This window comes from Hordeum vulgare, chromosome 1H (genome assembly GCF_904849725.1).
Source record: "Hordeum vulgare subsp. vulgare chromosome 1H, MorexV3_pseudomolecules_assembly, whole genome shotgun sequence".
Lineage (NCBI taxonomy): Eukaryota > Viridiplantae > Streptophyta > Magnoliopsida > Poales > Poaceae > Hordeum > Hordeum vulgare.
Window position 1 is genome coordinate 442,370,405 of NC_058518.1, and position 17,027 is coordinate 442,387,431.

Consider the following 17,027-nt stretch of genomic DNA (forward strand, 5'->3'; position numbering starts at 1 on the left):
TGGGTTTACCTTAATGTTTTCTAGTAGTTGGGTATGCTTGCTAGAGGTCTAAACATAAGTGCATATGATCCAAGTAGGGGAAGTGTGTTAGAGTATGCCTCTCCCTCATTTCACATGATAAGTGTCTACCATGTTATATTCAACTGCCTATGGATAATCTTTTTATTGCGCTACAGAAAAAGCTTTCTACAAAATAGCACCTAACTTTTATTTACTTGTTCTTTATTATCTTGCAAACCTATCTATTACACCAACTAAGTACTTCTAGTATTATTCTTGTTTTAGGTAAAGCAAACGTTAAGTGTGCGTAGAGTTGTATCGGTGGTCGATAGAACTTGAGAGAATCTTTGTTCTAACTTTATCTCCTCATTGGGTTCGACACTCTTATTTATCGGAAAGGGCTTCAAATGATCCCCTATACTTGTGGGTTATCAAGAACTTTTTCTGGCGCTGTTGCCAGGGAGCAATAGCGTGGGGTGAATATTCTTGTGTGTGCTTGTTTGCTTTATCACTAAGTAATTTTTATTTTCTATTATTAGTTGTTTTATATCTTTATTTATTGATAAGGAACACGAAACACCAAAAAAATTAGTTGTACTTGCTACTCATGGAGATGGGGAACCTCGTGAAACCCACGATGATGGTTATGTGGAAATCATTAAATACTACTTTGATAATCCTGAGAATTCCCCATTGAAATTGATGATGGGATACATGTTGGATCAACGTGAGTATTTTTGGGGTTATCGCGTGACTCGAAAAGGGAAACACTTATGAGATCAAATTAAAATGTCGCGTTGGTATGCTTGGAATTTATGCTTGAGGTGTGATTATACTTGTTGATCTAAGATGGAGACTTCACACCTTCCCTTTCAATGTGAATTTAATGATAATTAAGCCTTGGACTCTTATGCTAATGGTTTATATGATTACTATGATGTGGAACAAATAGAAGAATTCATTTCTTTTAAGGGTGCTTATGAAATTGCTTATTTGATTGAAAAGTATGATGCTATTCTTTACAAATCTGGAAATTTTGTCATACTTAAATATTGCTATGAGAATTATGAATACAATGCACATATTAATGAATTTATTGAAAGAATGTCTTCTTCCCTGGAAGAAACTAATATTTTGCACGAATATAAGGAAGAAGAAATTTCTGAAAGTGTGAGCTCATTAGATGAACAAGATGAGGAGGAGAGCGAAGAACAAAAGGGGAGGAGTGGATTAGCTACCCGTGCCCACCTTCTAATGAGAGTAACTCTTCAACTCATATATTGTTTAATTTTCCTTCGCACATACCAAACGATGATTGCTATGATCCCTTGGAATATCCATTTTTGATGAACTTGATACTTGCTATGCTTGTGGCCATGATGCCAATATGAATTATGCTTATGAAGATGAACTTGTTGTAGTCCCTTATTGTAAGGGCATATTTCTACCCTGGTGCTTTTGGTGATTGATGGCAATGCATCTGCGGACTAATCGTGTGCACTAAGCCTTTCATGTACTTCTTCATTTGGCACAAAGATGATTCATGCTCCTCGGTGTATTGATATGAAGGCGACTTTCTCTCTTATGTTTCGTCGTCGATGGACTTGAGTCATAGGAAAAGTCGTACTATTAAGAGGGGGTCCGCTTCAGAAAGGTTTGGGTGGAATCATCACGTACACTTCCCCCGCACCCACTTTTCCGCCTCAATGGAGCTTCTTTCCTTGCCCAACCCTGCCCAAAAGGACACAAGCAGTATTACCGCTCTGGTGAGCGGTACTACCTCTTATCATCGATAGTACCGCCCAGACAGGCGATTGTACCGCTCCAGGGCGGAAGTAGCCTAGTCTTCATGAGACTCAATGACATCATTGGCATCACCCAATTGTTCCAAGAGAGCAATGAAATGCTTCTTGGTCTCACCTTTGAGGCTATATACCCATGAACTTGTCAAAACCATTCGCATCCACCTTCCCCTCCTCTTCTTCATCCACATAATCCATCAATAAGGAGCAATGGAGATGGCGATTTTAATGTTGGAGGTTACCTTGTTGGTGGATTTGACCACTTGGCACTTGGCAATGGGGATGTGATCCTCATTGGGTGAGTCGAATAGTGACACCATGGTTGGGGAAGAGATGGCAACAGCCACGGAGGCCATTGCCATTCCTTCTCCACTTGCATCATCATCATCATCGGAGTTGTACTCTTCTTGCACCATCAACCATTTTTGAGGCACCCTCTTGGTGAAGTTGTTCTTCTTGGGGAAGGACTTGGACTTGTCCTTACGAATGAGATTGTCTCCATTGTCTTCACGTTTCCCGTAGGGGCAATCTACAACAAAGTGACTTTCATTTCCATAATTGTAGCACGTCCTCACTCGTTGGTTGCTCTTGGAGCCACTTGAGTTGTTCTTGGAGAAGTTGGGCTTGGTGTTTCTCTTGTTGCTCCAAAATTTACTTGACGCAAGAGCCATGTGCTCGTGGCAAGCATATTTGGTGTCCTCTCGGCAACACTCTTCTTCTTCTTCTTCTTCTTCTTCTTCTTTTTCTTCGGTTGCCTTGGCCTAAAAGCAAGGCTGGGCTTCTTTGACCATTGAACGCGAGCTAGAGCGTTGTTGGTGGTCTTGTTCAAGATGTTCATGGCAACAGACTCATCCAACACTTTTTTCGAAGACAATGCGTGGAAGTCCGGTCTTTGATAGATCACGCAGGACATGCTTTTGTTAAATGACATGATGGCCTTGAGGAACTTGCGCTTGACCCAAGTATCATGTGTGTCCTTGCTCCCATGGTCTCGGAGAGAAATGGCAAGAGTGGTCAATCTCCGGTAGAGCTTCCGTGGGTCTTCGTCTTCATTCATTACAAACTCATCGGCTTCATCAAGAACCACCTCAAAGTTACATCGTTGAATGCTTGAGCTTCCCAACAAGAAATGAATAGTCACGATTTAGTTTGCAAGCACGGCAATTTCCTCGCAAGAAATGAACAGAGTTGAATTTGTCATGCTTGGCAACTAAACTTGTCATCCTCAATAAACATAGCTTGCCATGAAAAACGTTCGTTTTGTCATGCCTAAAAATCTGACTTTCGATGGATATCCTTGTTTTGCTGCCCATGTTCTTAGACTTTGTGGAAAAGAAGCAGGGGCGGAGCTACAGTGCATGACTGGTGTAAATGGACTACTCATGAAGCACGAGACCGTAAGATATTTACAATAGCTAGTAGGAACGCAAGAAGAAGATCAGCCCGACGCGTGCGGACAGGCCACGCACCGTTTGCCTCTTCAAGCTATGGCATCTGTGCACGCGTCTATACAGACCCCTAGCACCAACAAGGAACTGACGTCAATGGCGAGAATAAACCCCACACGGCCACACCCCACCACTCTGCCAAACCGGCATCAATGGCGAGAACCAACGCGGCAGTTTCCTCGCTCCTTCCCTTGCTCCTCTCCACCCTCCTCCCAGCTCAACTCACCATATACATATAGACGATCCCTCCGCCACCGCACCGGCCGGCCGGGAAGAGAGGACAGCCAGATCGAGGAGCCAGGCTAGGCATTGCCCCCATCCGACAAACCGCGCGCTGAAGGAGCCGGTTAAGCTAGCCAGGGGGGCGACCATGAGAGGCAAGGCGCTGCTGCTGGTGCTGCTCTGCCTGGCCGCGCAGTTCCAGGCTGCGTGCTGCCTCACCGGAGGGGGCACTGGCACTCGAGGTTTCGGAGGAGGAGGCTCGCGCGGAGGGCCGCTGCAGGTTTCGGAAAAGGTGGCGGCCGGGGCGTCGGGAGGAGGGGCGGCTCCGGCTAGCGCGTGCGATGACGACCACGACGACGACAACCACCACCGCTGCCGTCGCCGCCGCGGAAGCCGTCGCCACCATGACGACCACTCGGGCGGGAACTGCAGCGCCGCGGCGGAACCGCGTGGTCGTGGCGTCTAGAGGGTTTCCGGTGCCGCCGCTGCCCTCGTTTGGTGGCGCTGAGCGACGACCGCATGCAGCCCTCGTTTAGTAGAAAGTGGTACGTACTCTGGTAGATCGTCGATCACTCAGTTCATAGTTGACGGGTGGATTGGTGGCTTAGTCTTGCTATAATTGCTAGCTAGTTGATCTGTGTGTGGATGCATGTGTAATTAGTATCAGGAACTCGGCGTTGATCTGTGAGCGCGCACCGCGCAGTGGTGCCTGTTAGTTTGTTAACTGATGGAGAAAATATATTGCTCCAATCTTTAATTCTTCATTCAGGTGGAGTTTATATTCGATCGAACCCGTAATCAGTCTAATTATTTTATGACTTCATAAAACACGGCCTCAGCTCACGTGACGGCCGGGATGTGCTGTGACGAGTGGGGTACCATTGATTCACGTTCGCTCCTGCAAACGATCGATGAGCTAGCTAGTTGGATTACCAATTCAGTACGTGGTACTGCTCGTTCAGTAGCTAGTGCCAGTGGTAGTCTATCTTTTCTGAACACAATGCCTAGTGGTAGTCTGGTAGGTCGTAGTACTGCTCGTTTAATGGCTAGCTATTCGTAGATTGCTGGATGTGTGCAGTGATGCAACAAATATAGGCTGATCGACGAGTGCATCGGTCATGTAGTCATGCTACTAATTAATTTCTGCAGTGGTTGATCTGTGGTGCATGTGAAAAAAGTGTCAGGAACTCGATGCTGATCTGTGAGCGCGCAGTAGTGCCCCACGGTGAAGCCTAACGAGAGAATAGTGTCATGACCACTGGGCATGACAAAGGCATTTCGAGTTTTCTTCAGATTTATGAACTTATTTCAACTTAAATCACTTTTGTTTCGATAGATCTTTCCTATAACAAATACGATCGAGATTGCCCGATACCCCTTTATAAGGAAGGGCATGATCCGCATATTAGAAAAAAGCACGCCCGTCCGTCCGTGCAGTCTATGTATAAGAATACCCTGTGCCCACATCTGACCATGTTTTGCCGACATGCAGATGTGGGCGTGCATGCGGCGCAACCGTGTCCCGCCCGCATTCGACACCACGGTCAACGCCCGTGTTCAACACGCCAGCCCTCGCCTCGGCTGTCGCCCTGCCGCGTGCCGCTTCGCCCCTGCTGTCGCGCCTTCCATCTTGGCTGACGCCCTGCTTCGTATGGCGCCTGCCGCTTCATCCCAGCTGTCGTGCTTTCCTACTCGAGTGTCGCACTGCCTCGGCTACCGCGGACACTACTAGAGAAAAGGCTAGCAGAGCGCTGGTTTTTGGACTAGCAGTAGCGCGTGGCGCCCACGCCACTGCTAACTTCTAGCAGTAGCGTGGATCGGACACGCGCTACTGCTATCCTTACGTAGCAGTAGTGTGGTTGGACGGCCGGGATTATTTTTTCAGGTAACATGCCCGGGGTTTTCTCTGCACGCGCGGGAAAAGTCTAGGCTCGCCTAGTTCGCTGTCCATTCCGAGCCCAACAACCTAAAAATTAATGAATTTAAAAAAAACATCAGTAGTTTAAAACATTATTCAATGCATATCCAAAAACTGTTCAACACATATATTTATTGTTCAACATAAAATATTTATATTTATTCATTTGCTATTTCCTACTAAAATATTTATTGTTCAACCTTTTTCAATATTTATGATTTTTTATAAAAATGGATGATTTTTATATAAGTTTATGAACTTTTTAAAAGAAGATAAAAAAATTCCTGTTTTTAATAAACTTTTTTCAAAATCAGTGAACTTTTTCCCAAAGTTGATGAACTTTTTTTCGAATATCGATGAACTTTTTCCATTTTGGTGAGTTTTTATTTAAAATTTCATCAGCGTTTTCTAATCCGTGAACTTTTTAAAAATTATATTTTTAATTCCTGATTTTCCAAAAAACATACACATATATGTTCAACAGTCAACTGGTCCTGTCAATTAGTGATTTTTCTTTCTGAAGATTAGTGAACTCGCGCTATAGAATGTTCTTAAATAGTGTGCGCTGCATTCAATCACTACCACTTGAATGGTGGTAGCCTTTCTAGTTTAGGATTTGTGTGGCGTGAGTTTGATTCCCGCGATGTTCAAATTTTTGGGTGGTTTTTCGCGGTACAGTGGCCCGGTCCGGCCGATAGAAGGGTCTGCGCCCTTTGCAGTTTTTGTTTTTGCACGAAAAAAAACTATAGCAGGCCGACACATCAAATGAATCCTTGCCACGTCAGCGTTTTTTAACCTGAAACAATGCGAGGGTTTGATATAGAACGGAATTGCATAGTTTAGAATACAATCGACCGGAATTTTAACTTGAGGGCGCATTTCGCTCGACCTCTACAAATGCAAGGTTTATAATGGACTTTTTCCTATATCAAACCCTACATCTATATAAAAGCATGTAAACGACATATTACATAAAAAATTAAAACCTAAACTAACGTAGTCCTCGTCGGAGATGTCCACTATTTTCGAGCCTCGCTTGAGGTACAACGTGGGACAAACGACAAAGCGGAGAGAGATGGTGGATGGGCTCGGGCTGGCGGCACGGAGAGGGAGGGGTGGATTTGGCTAGGAAGGGACGTCGACCGGCTTAAATAACTAGATTTGGCCTCGGACGGTGCGGCGGAAGCGCCTGGCTGAGACCGATCGGAGAAGACGTACGTCCGTCGTTGGGTTTCCGAGTGATTCGGAATGGGACTCCATCGCAAACCCAGCGTGGTGGACACGCCGGGGCACGACCAGGCGCCTCCATATCCGCCCTAATTTTATGCTGAATATGATGTGTGTCGGGCAGCTCAGGTGGTTGATACCCGTTTAAGAATCTTGTTCGGATTAAATTTTCATGATCGAACAACTACCTAGCCATCTGTTGCATCTAATACATGTTTGAGTCGTTCGGCTGTAGATACTCTAATAAACTCCAAACGATCATTATTGAAAATGACACCAAGTTTAGACCATGCTAAAGCGAGACGACCCCTTTATCACATGCATCTAGTTCAACTTCATATGGACTGAAGCAATTATGTAGGGTCGCGATAACGTCCACATGTATGGTATATTAGACATCTGCCCACACATTATGTGTAGCATATCCAGGAGGTAGCCCACACGACACTGTATGGACGAGCATTATAACTGCCACACACGTGGCAAAAGGAGTACCGTACCGCACAAAATGTTCGGTACGAGAAATCGATCCCTCACACGAATCCAGATGGTCGTAGCCACACCAGACCCTTTCCCTCGTGAAGATCAAAAAAGAAAAAAAGCCTCCTGACAACAAATTCAATTAAAAGGCACAGATTTTAGTATTTCTTTGCAAAAGAAGCCCAGATTTTTCTCAGCTACAAAAAAATGCCATCAACTTTTAAAAAGAAAAAAAATGCGATTCGAGTTTGAAAAAACTATGTGCCATTATATTGTTTTTAAACAATGGCAAGGTTTATAAACACATATTTTATTCCCCCCGATGAAATATGGCAAATCTGCCGTGACAAAAAAATCAATATTGAAATTAAAAAAAACACAAATAGTTGAAAAAATCATGTGAAAAAAACACAAAAAGTGCCAGGACAATAAAAAAAGGAAAATGCAACGGTATTTTTAATTAAATTGCCATGAAAGTTTGATTTAAATTGTCATGTTTTAATGAGAAATTTGCCGTGTGTGAGAAAAAACACTAAATGTTGAATATCAAGAATGAACAAAGAGATTTGCCATGGCAATTTCGTACAAAAAATTGTCATGTTTTGGTATGATGAATTTATCGTGTGTGAAAAAACACAAAAAGTTGGAAATTCAAGAATGAACAAGAAACATATCATGGCTGATTTGTATCAAAAATTGCCTTTGTTTTGTATGATGATTTACCGTGGGTGAAAAAACACACAAAAAATGAAAATGAAATATGAACAAGAAAATTGCCATGGCAGGTTCATATTGAAAATTAACATGGCAGAAAAATTCATGTAAACTAAACTTGCCATGATTTGAAAACTAAAATTGCCATGATAAAAAAACTAAATTTGCCATGATTTGTAAACTTAATTTGCCACAAACCAATAAACTAAATTTTACCATGATCAATAAACCAAAATTTGTATCAAAACTTGTTATGGCAGATTTGTATCAAGAAATTGTCGTGTTTGGTATGATGAATTTGCCGCGTGTGTAAAAAACAGAAAAAGAAAAATGCCATGAAGTATGGCAAATCTATTCTATTTTACTAAATTTGCCATGTTCGTAAAAATAGAATTGCCAGGGTGTAGGAAAAAAATTTACCATGTAGTATGGCAAATCTATTTCAATTACCCAAATTTGCCATCGTTCTTAGAATAAACTTGCCATGTTTTAGGGAAGAAATTGCCATGTAGTATTTCAAATCTAATCTGTTTTACAAAATTTGTCATTATTCATAAAAAATGGCATGGTCAGGGGGCGGGGGGGGGGGGGGGGGGGGGGGGGGGGATTGCCATGTAAAATGGCCAAAACCAATTACGATTAACTAATTTTGCCATGGTTCGTAAAATGAACTTGCCATTGTGGAAGGGGGGTTACCATGTAGTATGGCAAATCAAATGCACGTGATATAACAACTTGAACTCAACGGGACAAAAAGTCCATTTAACTACGTTTGCCTTGCTTCGTAAAATAGAATTGCCATGTTCTAGAGGAAAAGGTGCCAGATAGTATGGAAAATCTATTCCATTTAACTAGAATTTCCATGGTTTTATTATATAAATTTGCCATGAGTTGTATTTTTTAACATTATCTGGAAAAAAGAAACTTTGCCATGGGACATCAAATGAATTTGCCATGGCAAATTCGCTAACCATTTTTGCCATTATAAGAAAAGTATGCAATTGTTCCAAATAAATTTGCCATGGCAACTACTTGTAGGGATTCTGCCCATGGAAACTACTACAAATTTTTTTGCCATGCTCCATTTGCTCCATTTAAATAAATTTCGCATGGTTTGTAAAAAATATTGCCATGGTTTTGAAAAAAAATGCCATCAAGTATGGCAAATCTACTCCATTTTACTAAACTGGCATGATTCGTAAAAATAATAGAATTGCCATGGCCATGGGAAACATGTCATGTCGTATGGAAAGTCTATTTCAATTAACTAAATTTACCATGGTTCTTAGAAATAGACTTGCCATGTAGTATGGCAAATCTATTACATTTTACTAAATTTGCCAAATTTCATAAAAATATAATTGCCATGGTCACGGAAAAAAATGCCATGTATTATGGCGAGATCTATTTCAATTAACTTTTTTTGCCGTGGGAACTACTATCAAAATTTGACGTCGCAACTACTCATAGCAATGATGCACATGGCAAATACAGTACTAAAGAAAATTGCCATGGCAACTACTCCATATTGTTCTCATGTCAACTACTCATACCAATTATTGGTTGTGCATATCGTTGGAAGATTGGATTGCAAAATTGAGAAGATTGCACTAAAAATGAAACAAAACTGAGTATAGAAATGTGCAGGTCACATGGCAAATTAGTGACATTTGATCTATGGGCGCCAGTATCCAAATCATGCTAGCATCGTCAGAAAGCATGACAACGACCAAATCTTCAGCCCGAGTGAGCTCACGTGATAGCCTAGAAAAAGTGGAATAAGACGGGGGACGACCGCGGGATTAGAAGAAATTGTACATGCAGTGCAACCATGCCTGTCGATGCCGACGACGACCCCTACGGTCGTCCTCGATGAGCCTCGCTGGCTAGAGCCGTCGCGTCCGTCTCCACCAACTCTGTGGTCCCGCATGAGCACGAGCGGCGCCGCCGCGACTGGGATGAGCAGCGGCGCCGCCGCCGCCGCCGCCTCCCGCGTCTTCCGCCTCCACTCCCGTCGTGGTCTTCACCTCGACCTCCGTCGTCGCACATCGATGCTGCTACTGGTGTGCTGCTGCCTTCTGCCTGTCGCCGGTTGTCCACGGCATCGCAGATCCCATCAAGCGACGGCAGCGCCGCCCTGGATCCCGTCCCACCATCATCTACTTTGTTAGAATAAATCCGAGGTACCGGTCGAGGAACAAGCAATCACAGCACGATGACGACACCGAAATTTGTTAACAAGGTTCGACGAACTCGTCTACTCTCCGAGGCAATAACTACAGACGCTCCTTCCCGAGATACCGCAACACCGGCCACCCGGGCGCCGGCACAAGCCGCCGGCTCCCCCTTGCGAGTCTGTCGCTCTCTAGTCGTCTTAGGTTACAACATGGGGTGCCTCCTCATATATAAAAGACCAAGGGTACGACGTGTCCGACTACGACACTACATGTATCCTACCCACACTACAACATCAAGTCCATATGTAACCCAACTCGTACATCAATATTCGACACAACTCTAACAAACTCCACCTTGACGAATATTTTCCACCACTTTGAATTTGTCCGTGCATCAAACTTCCATGTACTCCGGACTTGTGTTGTCTTCTTCGTAGCTTACCGAGAGCTACCCGACGAGTCTGCTCCAGACCCGACGCCTCCGTGGGAACCTGCTGCTACTTCTGCAACTTCAGTATCCGTGACTCCACCTACAATAGTGCTTCCTTGCAACTTGTAAAGATGCGAAGCCGTCCTCGCTCCAATCATCACTGTCACCTCATCTTCCATGATTTCCATGGTCTTCTTATCCCGATCACAACGGAATACCATACCACCATCATGAAGAACTTCAAGCGAAATTAGATTTTTCCTTAGCCCTGGTACATGCCTGACTCCCCGAAGCATCCGCTCAACTCCGTCAAACATCTTGATTTTAATGTCACCTACTCCAGCAACACGATAACCAGTGTCATCGCCCATATAGGCCAAACCAAAATCACCAGACTTGTACGAAGAGAACCACTCCTTGTTGGGTGTCGCATGAAAAGAGCAAGCTGAATCCAACATCCACGCTTCACTTTTGGTTGACCGCCTGTCTGATACTACGAGGGTATCACTACTGCTGTCTGAGTCATTACCATGAATTGCCATATTAGCACTTGACCCACCATTGAGCTCTGGACAGTCCCTTTTAATATGTCCCCTCTGCTTACACTTGTGACACTGTATTTTCTTTTTCTTGTTCTTGTTCTTCCCTGCCTCATATCCCTTCCGCCAATCTTCACCCTTGACTAGCAAACCTTCACCATGAGAGACTTCCACCGCATTCTTCTTTCTCATATGATAAGATAGCAAGGCCGCGGTAATATCCTCATTCTTGACGGTCTCCTTGCCGTGCGTCAAAGTAGTAATCAAATGGTCATAGGATGATGGCAATGAACAAAAAAGCAGAATTGCCCTATCCTCGTCGTCAATCATCGCGCCCAAGCGTGCTAGATCCGTCACCACTTGATTAAAGGCGTTCATATACTCCACAAGATCCGACCCCTCCTGCATCTTCATCCCATACAACTTTTGCTACAGATACACCTTGGTCGTCGCAGTCTTGGACATAAATTGACTCTCCAGCTTCTCCCAGATCTTCTATGGCAAATTCTCATCCATCACATGATAAATAACCTGGTCCGACAGACACAACAGTATAGTTCCGGCTGTCCTCAACTGTAACTCCTCCCAGTCCTCAGCCTCCATCTTAGCCGGCTTGGCTTCCTGCAATAACGCCTTCAAACATCCCTGTTGTGCCAACAAATCTTTCACCCTTGTCTGCCATAACCCAAAGCTTCCAGTCCCGTCGAACTTCTTCACCTCAAACCTGGTACCCACTGACGTCCTGGTTCTTTGTACGGCTGACTGTGTGAAAAAAAAATCCCAGCCGCCGCTGTTTTTAACTTACATGCGTACGAGTTCAAAACAAACCCGGCTTCCTGGCTGTACACGAGTTCACCTGGGACTCGGTCCCCTTTTCTTTCCAAAACAAATCTCCTATCGTACGAGTTGATCAGGACTCGGCCTCCTGCATGCAGGCCTCCCAGGACTCGGTCCTCTGCATGCAGCCTTGTCCGTTCTCGGTCCTTCCTGCATGCAGCCTTGTCCGTTCTCTGCATCAGCCTCCACGCCAGCTTGGGCAACCGACGATAAGGCCGCACCAGGCCACCTAGCCTCTGCTCGTACTTCCGATTACCAGCGTAGAAGCATCCACCACCACGAGTGATCCATCTTGATGAATTCTACTCCACCTCTAGATCAATAACCACGGCCTCTTCGAACCTTATTCATGATACCACTTAGAATAAATTCAAGGTACGCGGTCGATCCATCGAGGAACAAGCAATCACAACACGATGACAACACCGAGATTTGTTAACGAGGTTCGACGAACTCGCCTACTCCCCGGGGCAATGACTACGGACGCTCCTCCCCGCGATACCGCAACACCGGCCATCCGGGCGCCGGCACAAGCCGCCGACTCCTCCTTGCGAGCATGTCGCTATCTAGTCGTCTTAGGTTACAACGTGGGGTGCCTCCTCATATATAAGAGACCAAGGGTACGACGTGTCCGACTACGACACTACATGTATCCTACCCACACTACAACACCAAGTCCATATGTAATCCAACTCGTACATCAATATTCGACACAACTCTAACATACTTTCGCTCCACAACCAGTGTGCCTCGTTGACCCCGCCGTGCAGCCATCTCCTCATCCTGCCTGCAACTTGAGGCTATTTCTGCTTCAAGAGGAAAAGGGGAAAGTGGATCGAGAGAGTGAAAGAGAGGAGAGACTGAAGAAAAAGTGGTCCGGTCGGTCGCTCGTTCGGGCTTGACCATGCGGCACCAAACGCCTTGCTTCGTTTATTTAGAGTTTTTTTTCATTCATATCATGAATCGGTACAATGAAGTTGATCCTTACAAGCATACTGAAACGCAAACACGGAGGACCTTGAACACCTAAAGTACCTAAGACAACCATAACAAAAGGATCTCCGAAACCCTGTGTCATCATCCCTGAATCTTGAGGGAAGACCCTTGCAGCAGAAGGATCTGCAACCAGTCGCAAGCAGGTCATCTTCTTCGACCATGGTATAATTGTCGCCACGCTGTTTCCTCCTTACTTGACACCAGCGATGAGAGGGTATGGACATCAATCCAACACACCTACGACAGCCGTCGCCATCTTTGGCTTTGAATACCGCGAAAAGTGTCCCTTTCGGATGGAAGAGAACTCGAGTCATCCGACCGGTCCAGCACCGCGGCCGGGCCATCCGCCCGGACAAAGCAGGATTTCCCACCAGCATCAACACACAGGAATGAGAAGAACAGCAGTAGCAAATCATACCAACAAGGAAGAAGAAGGGTCTTCATCTCCCTGCATCCATCGCCCATCTGAGGACCCAAACGGCCAGTGTCAATGGACCTCCAGCCACCACAGCCCGCGACCTCGACGAGATCCGGGGATCTCGAACCCCGCTGGTTCCTAGACGAAGGCAAAAGCCTCGCCTGACCGTGAACGAAGCCCGGAGAAACTTATTCCGACGCGACACCACCGCAACGGCCTCGACGGTGTCTCCCTCCACCCTCACCCTACCACACACCCACCCAGCGAACATACCCGATGTTCCCCCTCCCTCCCATCGCCGGAGCGGCCGACGGAGAGAGAGGGAACCGGAGGCGTCATCGACGGCGCGCAAGGGAGCCTTGTCGCCTCACTTGATCGCCTGATGCGATCCTACTTTTTTGGGGGAGTAACCGATGGAGTGGGCAAATAGTGCGTTGATGTGTCACGGACTCGCGCAACAAGATTGGTGATTTGCATTAGACGGTCGATCGGGCGTTCGGGACGAGAGGCTTGAATCCACACGTCCGGACGACGAGCAGTTCCACCACACATGCGCCTTTGGTGACATGGCACGCGAGTCCGTGACATACCCCTTAAAAATTCATGCAACAATCAATGAAAGACAATCCATGCATGTAAACGAGTTTTAAAACCTTAACAGATGCGGCCGCTATCTTTTTGGATTATGTGAGCAACGAGTCGCCGCAAAGATGACCCACACCATTAGGCAATGTACACCATTGAGCAACGAGTCGCTGCAAAGATGATCCACACCATTATATTCAGGGCGAGAGGCTTGAATCCACACATCCGGGCGACGGGCAGTTTCACCACACATGCGCCTTTGCTAACGTGGCACGCGAGTCCGGAAGCTTGAAAATTCATACAACAACCAATGAAAGATAATTCATGCGTGTGGACGGATTTTAAAACCTCTACAGGTATGGGCATTATTTTTTCGATTATGTAAGCAATGAGTCCTCGCAAAGATGACCCACACTATTAGGCAACGTACTGTGCAAATTGCTTAGAGAAGCGCATGTCACTTCATTGCTCGTGCAAGAAGGCATGTTTTTTGCGTGTGCCAGTATTCGTAGAAAACCGATAGATTTCTCTACTTCTTGGGAAATTTATTAACTGTACTCCAGTTTTCTTGGCTAGGGGCATTCGGCACGTCGTGGCCAACCCGATTTGTGAGCGATGAGCACACGGGACCGCAAGAACAGAATATGTTCTCTGGGAAACCTGGGGTCGCCGCATCACATATCACGTGGCGGCTCACGGAGTTACGTGATCGCCATCGCCTAGCCCACAGGTCGTCTATCCCGATTCTTCCTTTTCACCTTGGAGCGGAGAGCACACAAACACGTTGCGCCTAAACTTTCCTACGCAAGCAGTACAGTCAAAATCGAACACAAACTCGTACTCCCCAGATACGTTCAAAAGAAAAAGCGATACGAAAATACGTATTTTCGAACATGTGGGGTATTGCGTATGGAAAGTCCAAATCGTGCAGGTACCAACCAAATAATATACCCCCTTCTGGTCACATGGCTGACTGGCGCGCACATGTCCCTGTAGAGTTGGAGTCCGACACAAGTCCACGAGTCCCGCCTGTTCCAACTCAAAAAAACAAAAGGTCTTGCCTCTTCCCACCGCAAAAAAAAAAAAATCCTAGTAAAAAGAAAAAGGTAAAATCTGGACCTGTTCCAGCCAGGCCAAGCTGCCAAAAGTAGGAAGGAGCACAGAGCAAGTTCCCGAGCCTTTCCTTTCTTCCCCGGCCCCCTCCCCGCTCATATAACCCAGCGCGCAATCACCGCACCGGCAAGGCGAGCCACCCACGACGAGGGCACAGATTGCTTTGCTTGCGCAGCCGACCATCGCGACCATGCGGGGCGAGGCGAGGCTGCTCTGCGCGCTGGGCCTGGTGCTGCTCTGCGTGGCGGCGCACATCCAGGGCGCGCACTGCCGCGGCGGGGGACACGGCGGGGGAGCAGGACACGGAGGTGGCGGGGGCCACGCGGGAGGAGGCTCCGGGAGAGGCGGCTCCGGGAGAGGCGGCTCAGGCGGAAGGGCCCGTCCGATCATCGCCGGCGCGGGTGCGGGCGCCCTCGCTGGGGCTGGCGCGGGCGCGCTCGCCGGCAGGGCCGCTTCGGGGTCGCACGGCCGCAGCGCCGCGGGCGAGCCGCACGGCCGTGGCGTCGCCTGGAGGGCCTCCGGCGCCGCCGCCACCATCGCGGCCGCGGCGCTCGTTCGGTGGCTCTGAGCGGCGTAAATCTCGGTACACACGACTGAATCTACAGTACAAAATTACTAGCTCTGGTAGCGATTCTAGCTGTGGTAGATTGCTGGGTGTAATCCGGGTTTGCAAAAGGATGTAATCCAGGCTGACGAGCGTGAATTAGTAGTGGTTTGGTCGTGCTGGTTTTTAGTTCGCGGTAGCGGCAGAACGCTGGATGCATGTGTAATTATGACGAATTCACTGTACCCTTGAACAGAGCTCTGCGAGGATCTTTTTACTGCGATTAGTTCATATGATGTTATATATTATTTTTTTGCACCGGCAAAAAAATATGTTATTTTTCTGTTGGATTTAGAAATCATATTACTATGATGTTTTCTGTTGGATTCCTGTTTTCTGGTGGGCTGTCTCACGCGATGAAAGGGATGGGGTTGAGTAGTCATTGGCCCTGTTTGGATACTCTAACCGGGTTAGAGGTTAGAGTTAGATTCTAACACTCAACTAATCCTGAACTAACTCTAACCCAAGAGGTGTTTGGATGACAGGGTTAGATTGGCAATAAATGCTCTTTCCCAATCATTTGGCTACTATTGTCCATGTTCAGTGTCGGATTTGGTGTGGCCGGTCGTTGTGTGGTTGTGGCGGAACGGCGTGGGGTGGGGTGCTGCACGGCGGCTGGGGTGGGGCGGGGCGGTGCTCCAGCCAGCGGGGCAGGGTGCGGCTGGGCGGGGCGCGGCGCGGCGGTGCTGCAGCCGGCGGGACGGGGCGGGGCGCGGCGCGGCGGCCGGCGGGCGGGGCGAGGTGCTGCAGCCGGCGGGGCGGGGCGCGACGGCCGGCGGGGCGGGGCGCGACGGCCGGCGGGCGGGGCGGGATGCAGCCGGCGGGGCGCGACGGGGCGGGGCGCTGCTCGGACGTGGCAGACGGGGCGGTGAGGAGGGAGGGAGCGACGGGAGCGGGGTTAGTGGGAGGGATCTTGTGCGGTTGGATGTGAATTTTTTTTCTTTCTTTTTTGGTCCCCACCGAAGTCTAACCAAAAAAGCACCTGTTGGGTGGGTTAGAGTTTTTGGATGAGTTAGATGCATCTAACCAACTCTAACCCTACCTGTTTAGATTTTTAAGGGTTAGATAGCTCAACTCTAACCCAATCTAACTCTAACACTAGCATCCAAACAGGTCCATTGTCCGTTGCCACTAAAATACAGTAGAACCTTTCATCGTGCTCGTCCCTTTCTCTCGTCTCGACTCGATCGGTTTTCCTTTCGGCCACGTACGGAGATTGTGTTTGGTGGCATCGATCACGCGTCAAGAATCAAGATGGCTTCTGTGTTCTGTACATGTCAGGAATCAATATGCCTGATTGCGCTGTATACAATGCTAGTGCGGCAATTTCTGTGCAGTTTTTTTTTTTTTTGCGGTTGTGCGAGAGCACCATCTACCCTCAGAATTGGCAAGAAAATGCATGGAAACCGATCGAGACGACGCTGGAATGTGGACCCCTCTTACGAGTCGTGGTGCTGAAGAAAAATCCCACGCAGCCTATCAACTTCTGCAGGCGTTCTTTTTTCAAAAGGAAAAAT

At 47.0% G+C, this 17,027-nt stretch overlaps 1 protein-coding gene across 1 annotated transcript; it reads left to right on the top strand.

Annotated features, from left to right (window-relative positions):
* Window positions 1-14,735: 14,735 nt before the first annotated feature.
* LOC123413348 (glycine-rich cell wall structural protein 2-like) lies at window positions 14,736-15,746 on the top strand. The gene has a single exon (XM_045106293.1). It carries the CDS (start codon window positions 15,097-15,099, stop codon window positions 15,472-15,474), a length of 378 nt encoding a protein of 125 aa, XP_044962228.1. The 5' UTR covers window positions 14,736-15,096; the 3' UTR covers window positions 15,475-15,746.
* The last annotated feature ends 1,281 nt before the right edge of the window (window positions 15,747-17,027 follow it).

Coding starts and splice junctions, on each gene's coding strand:
- LOC123413348 (XM_045106293.1), top strand. CDS start 15,097: ATGCGGGGCGAGGCGAGGCTGCTCTGCGCGCTGGGCCTGGTGCTGCTC.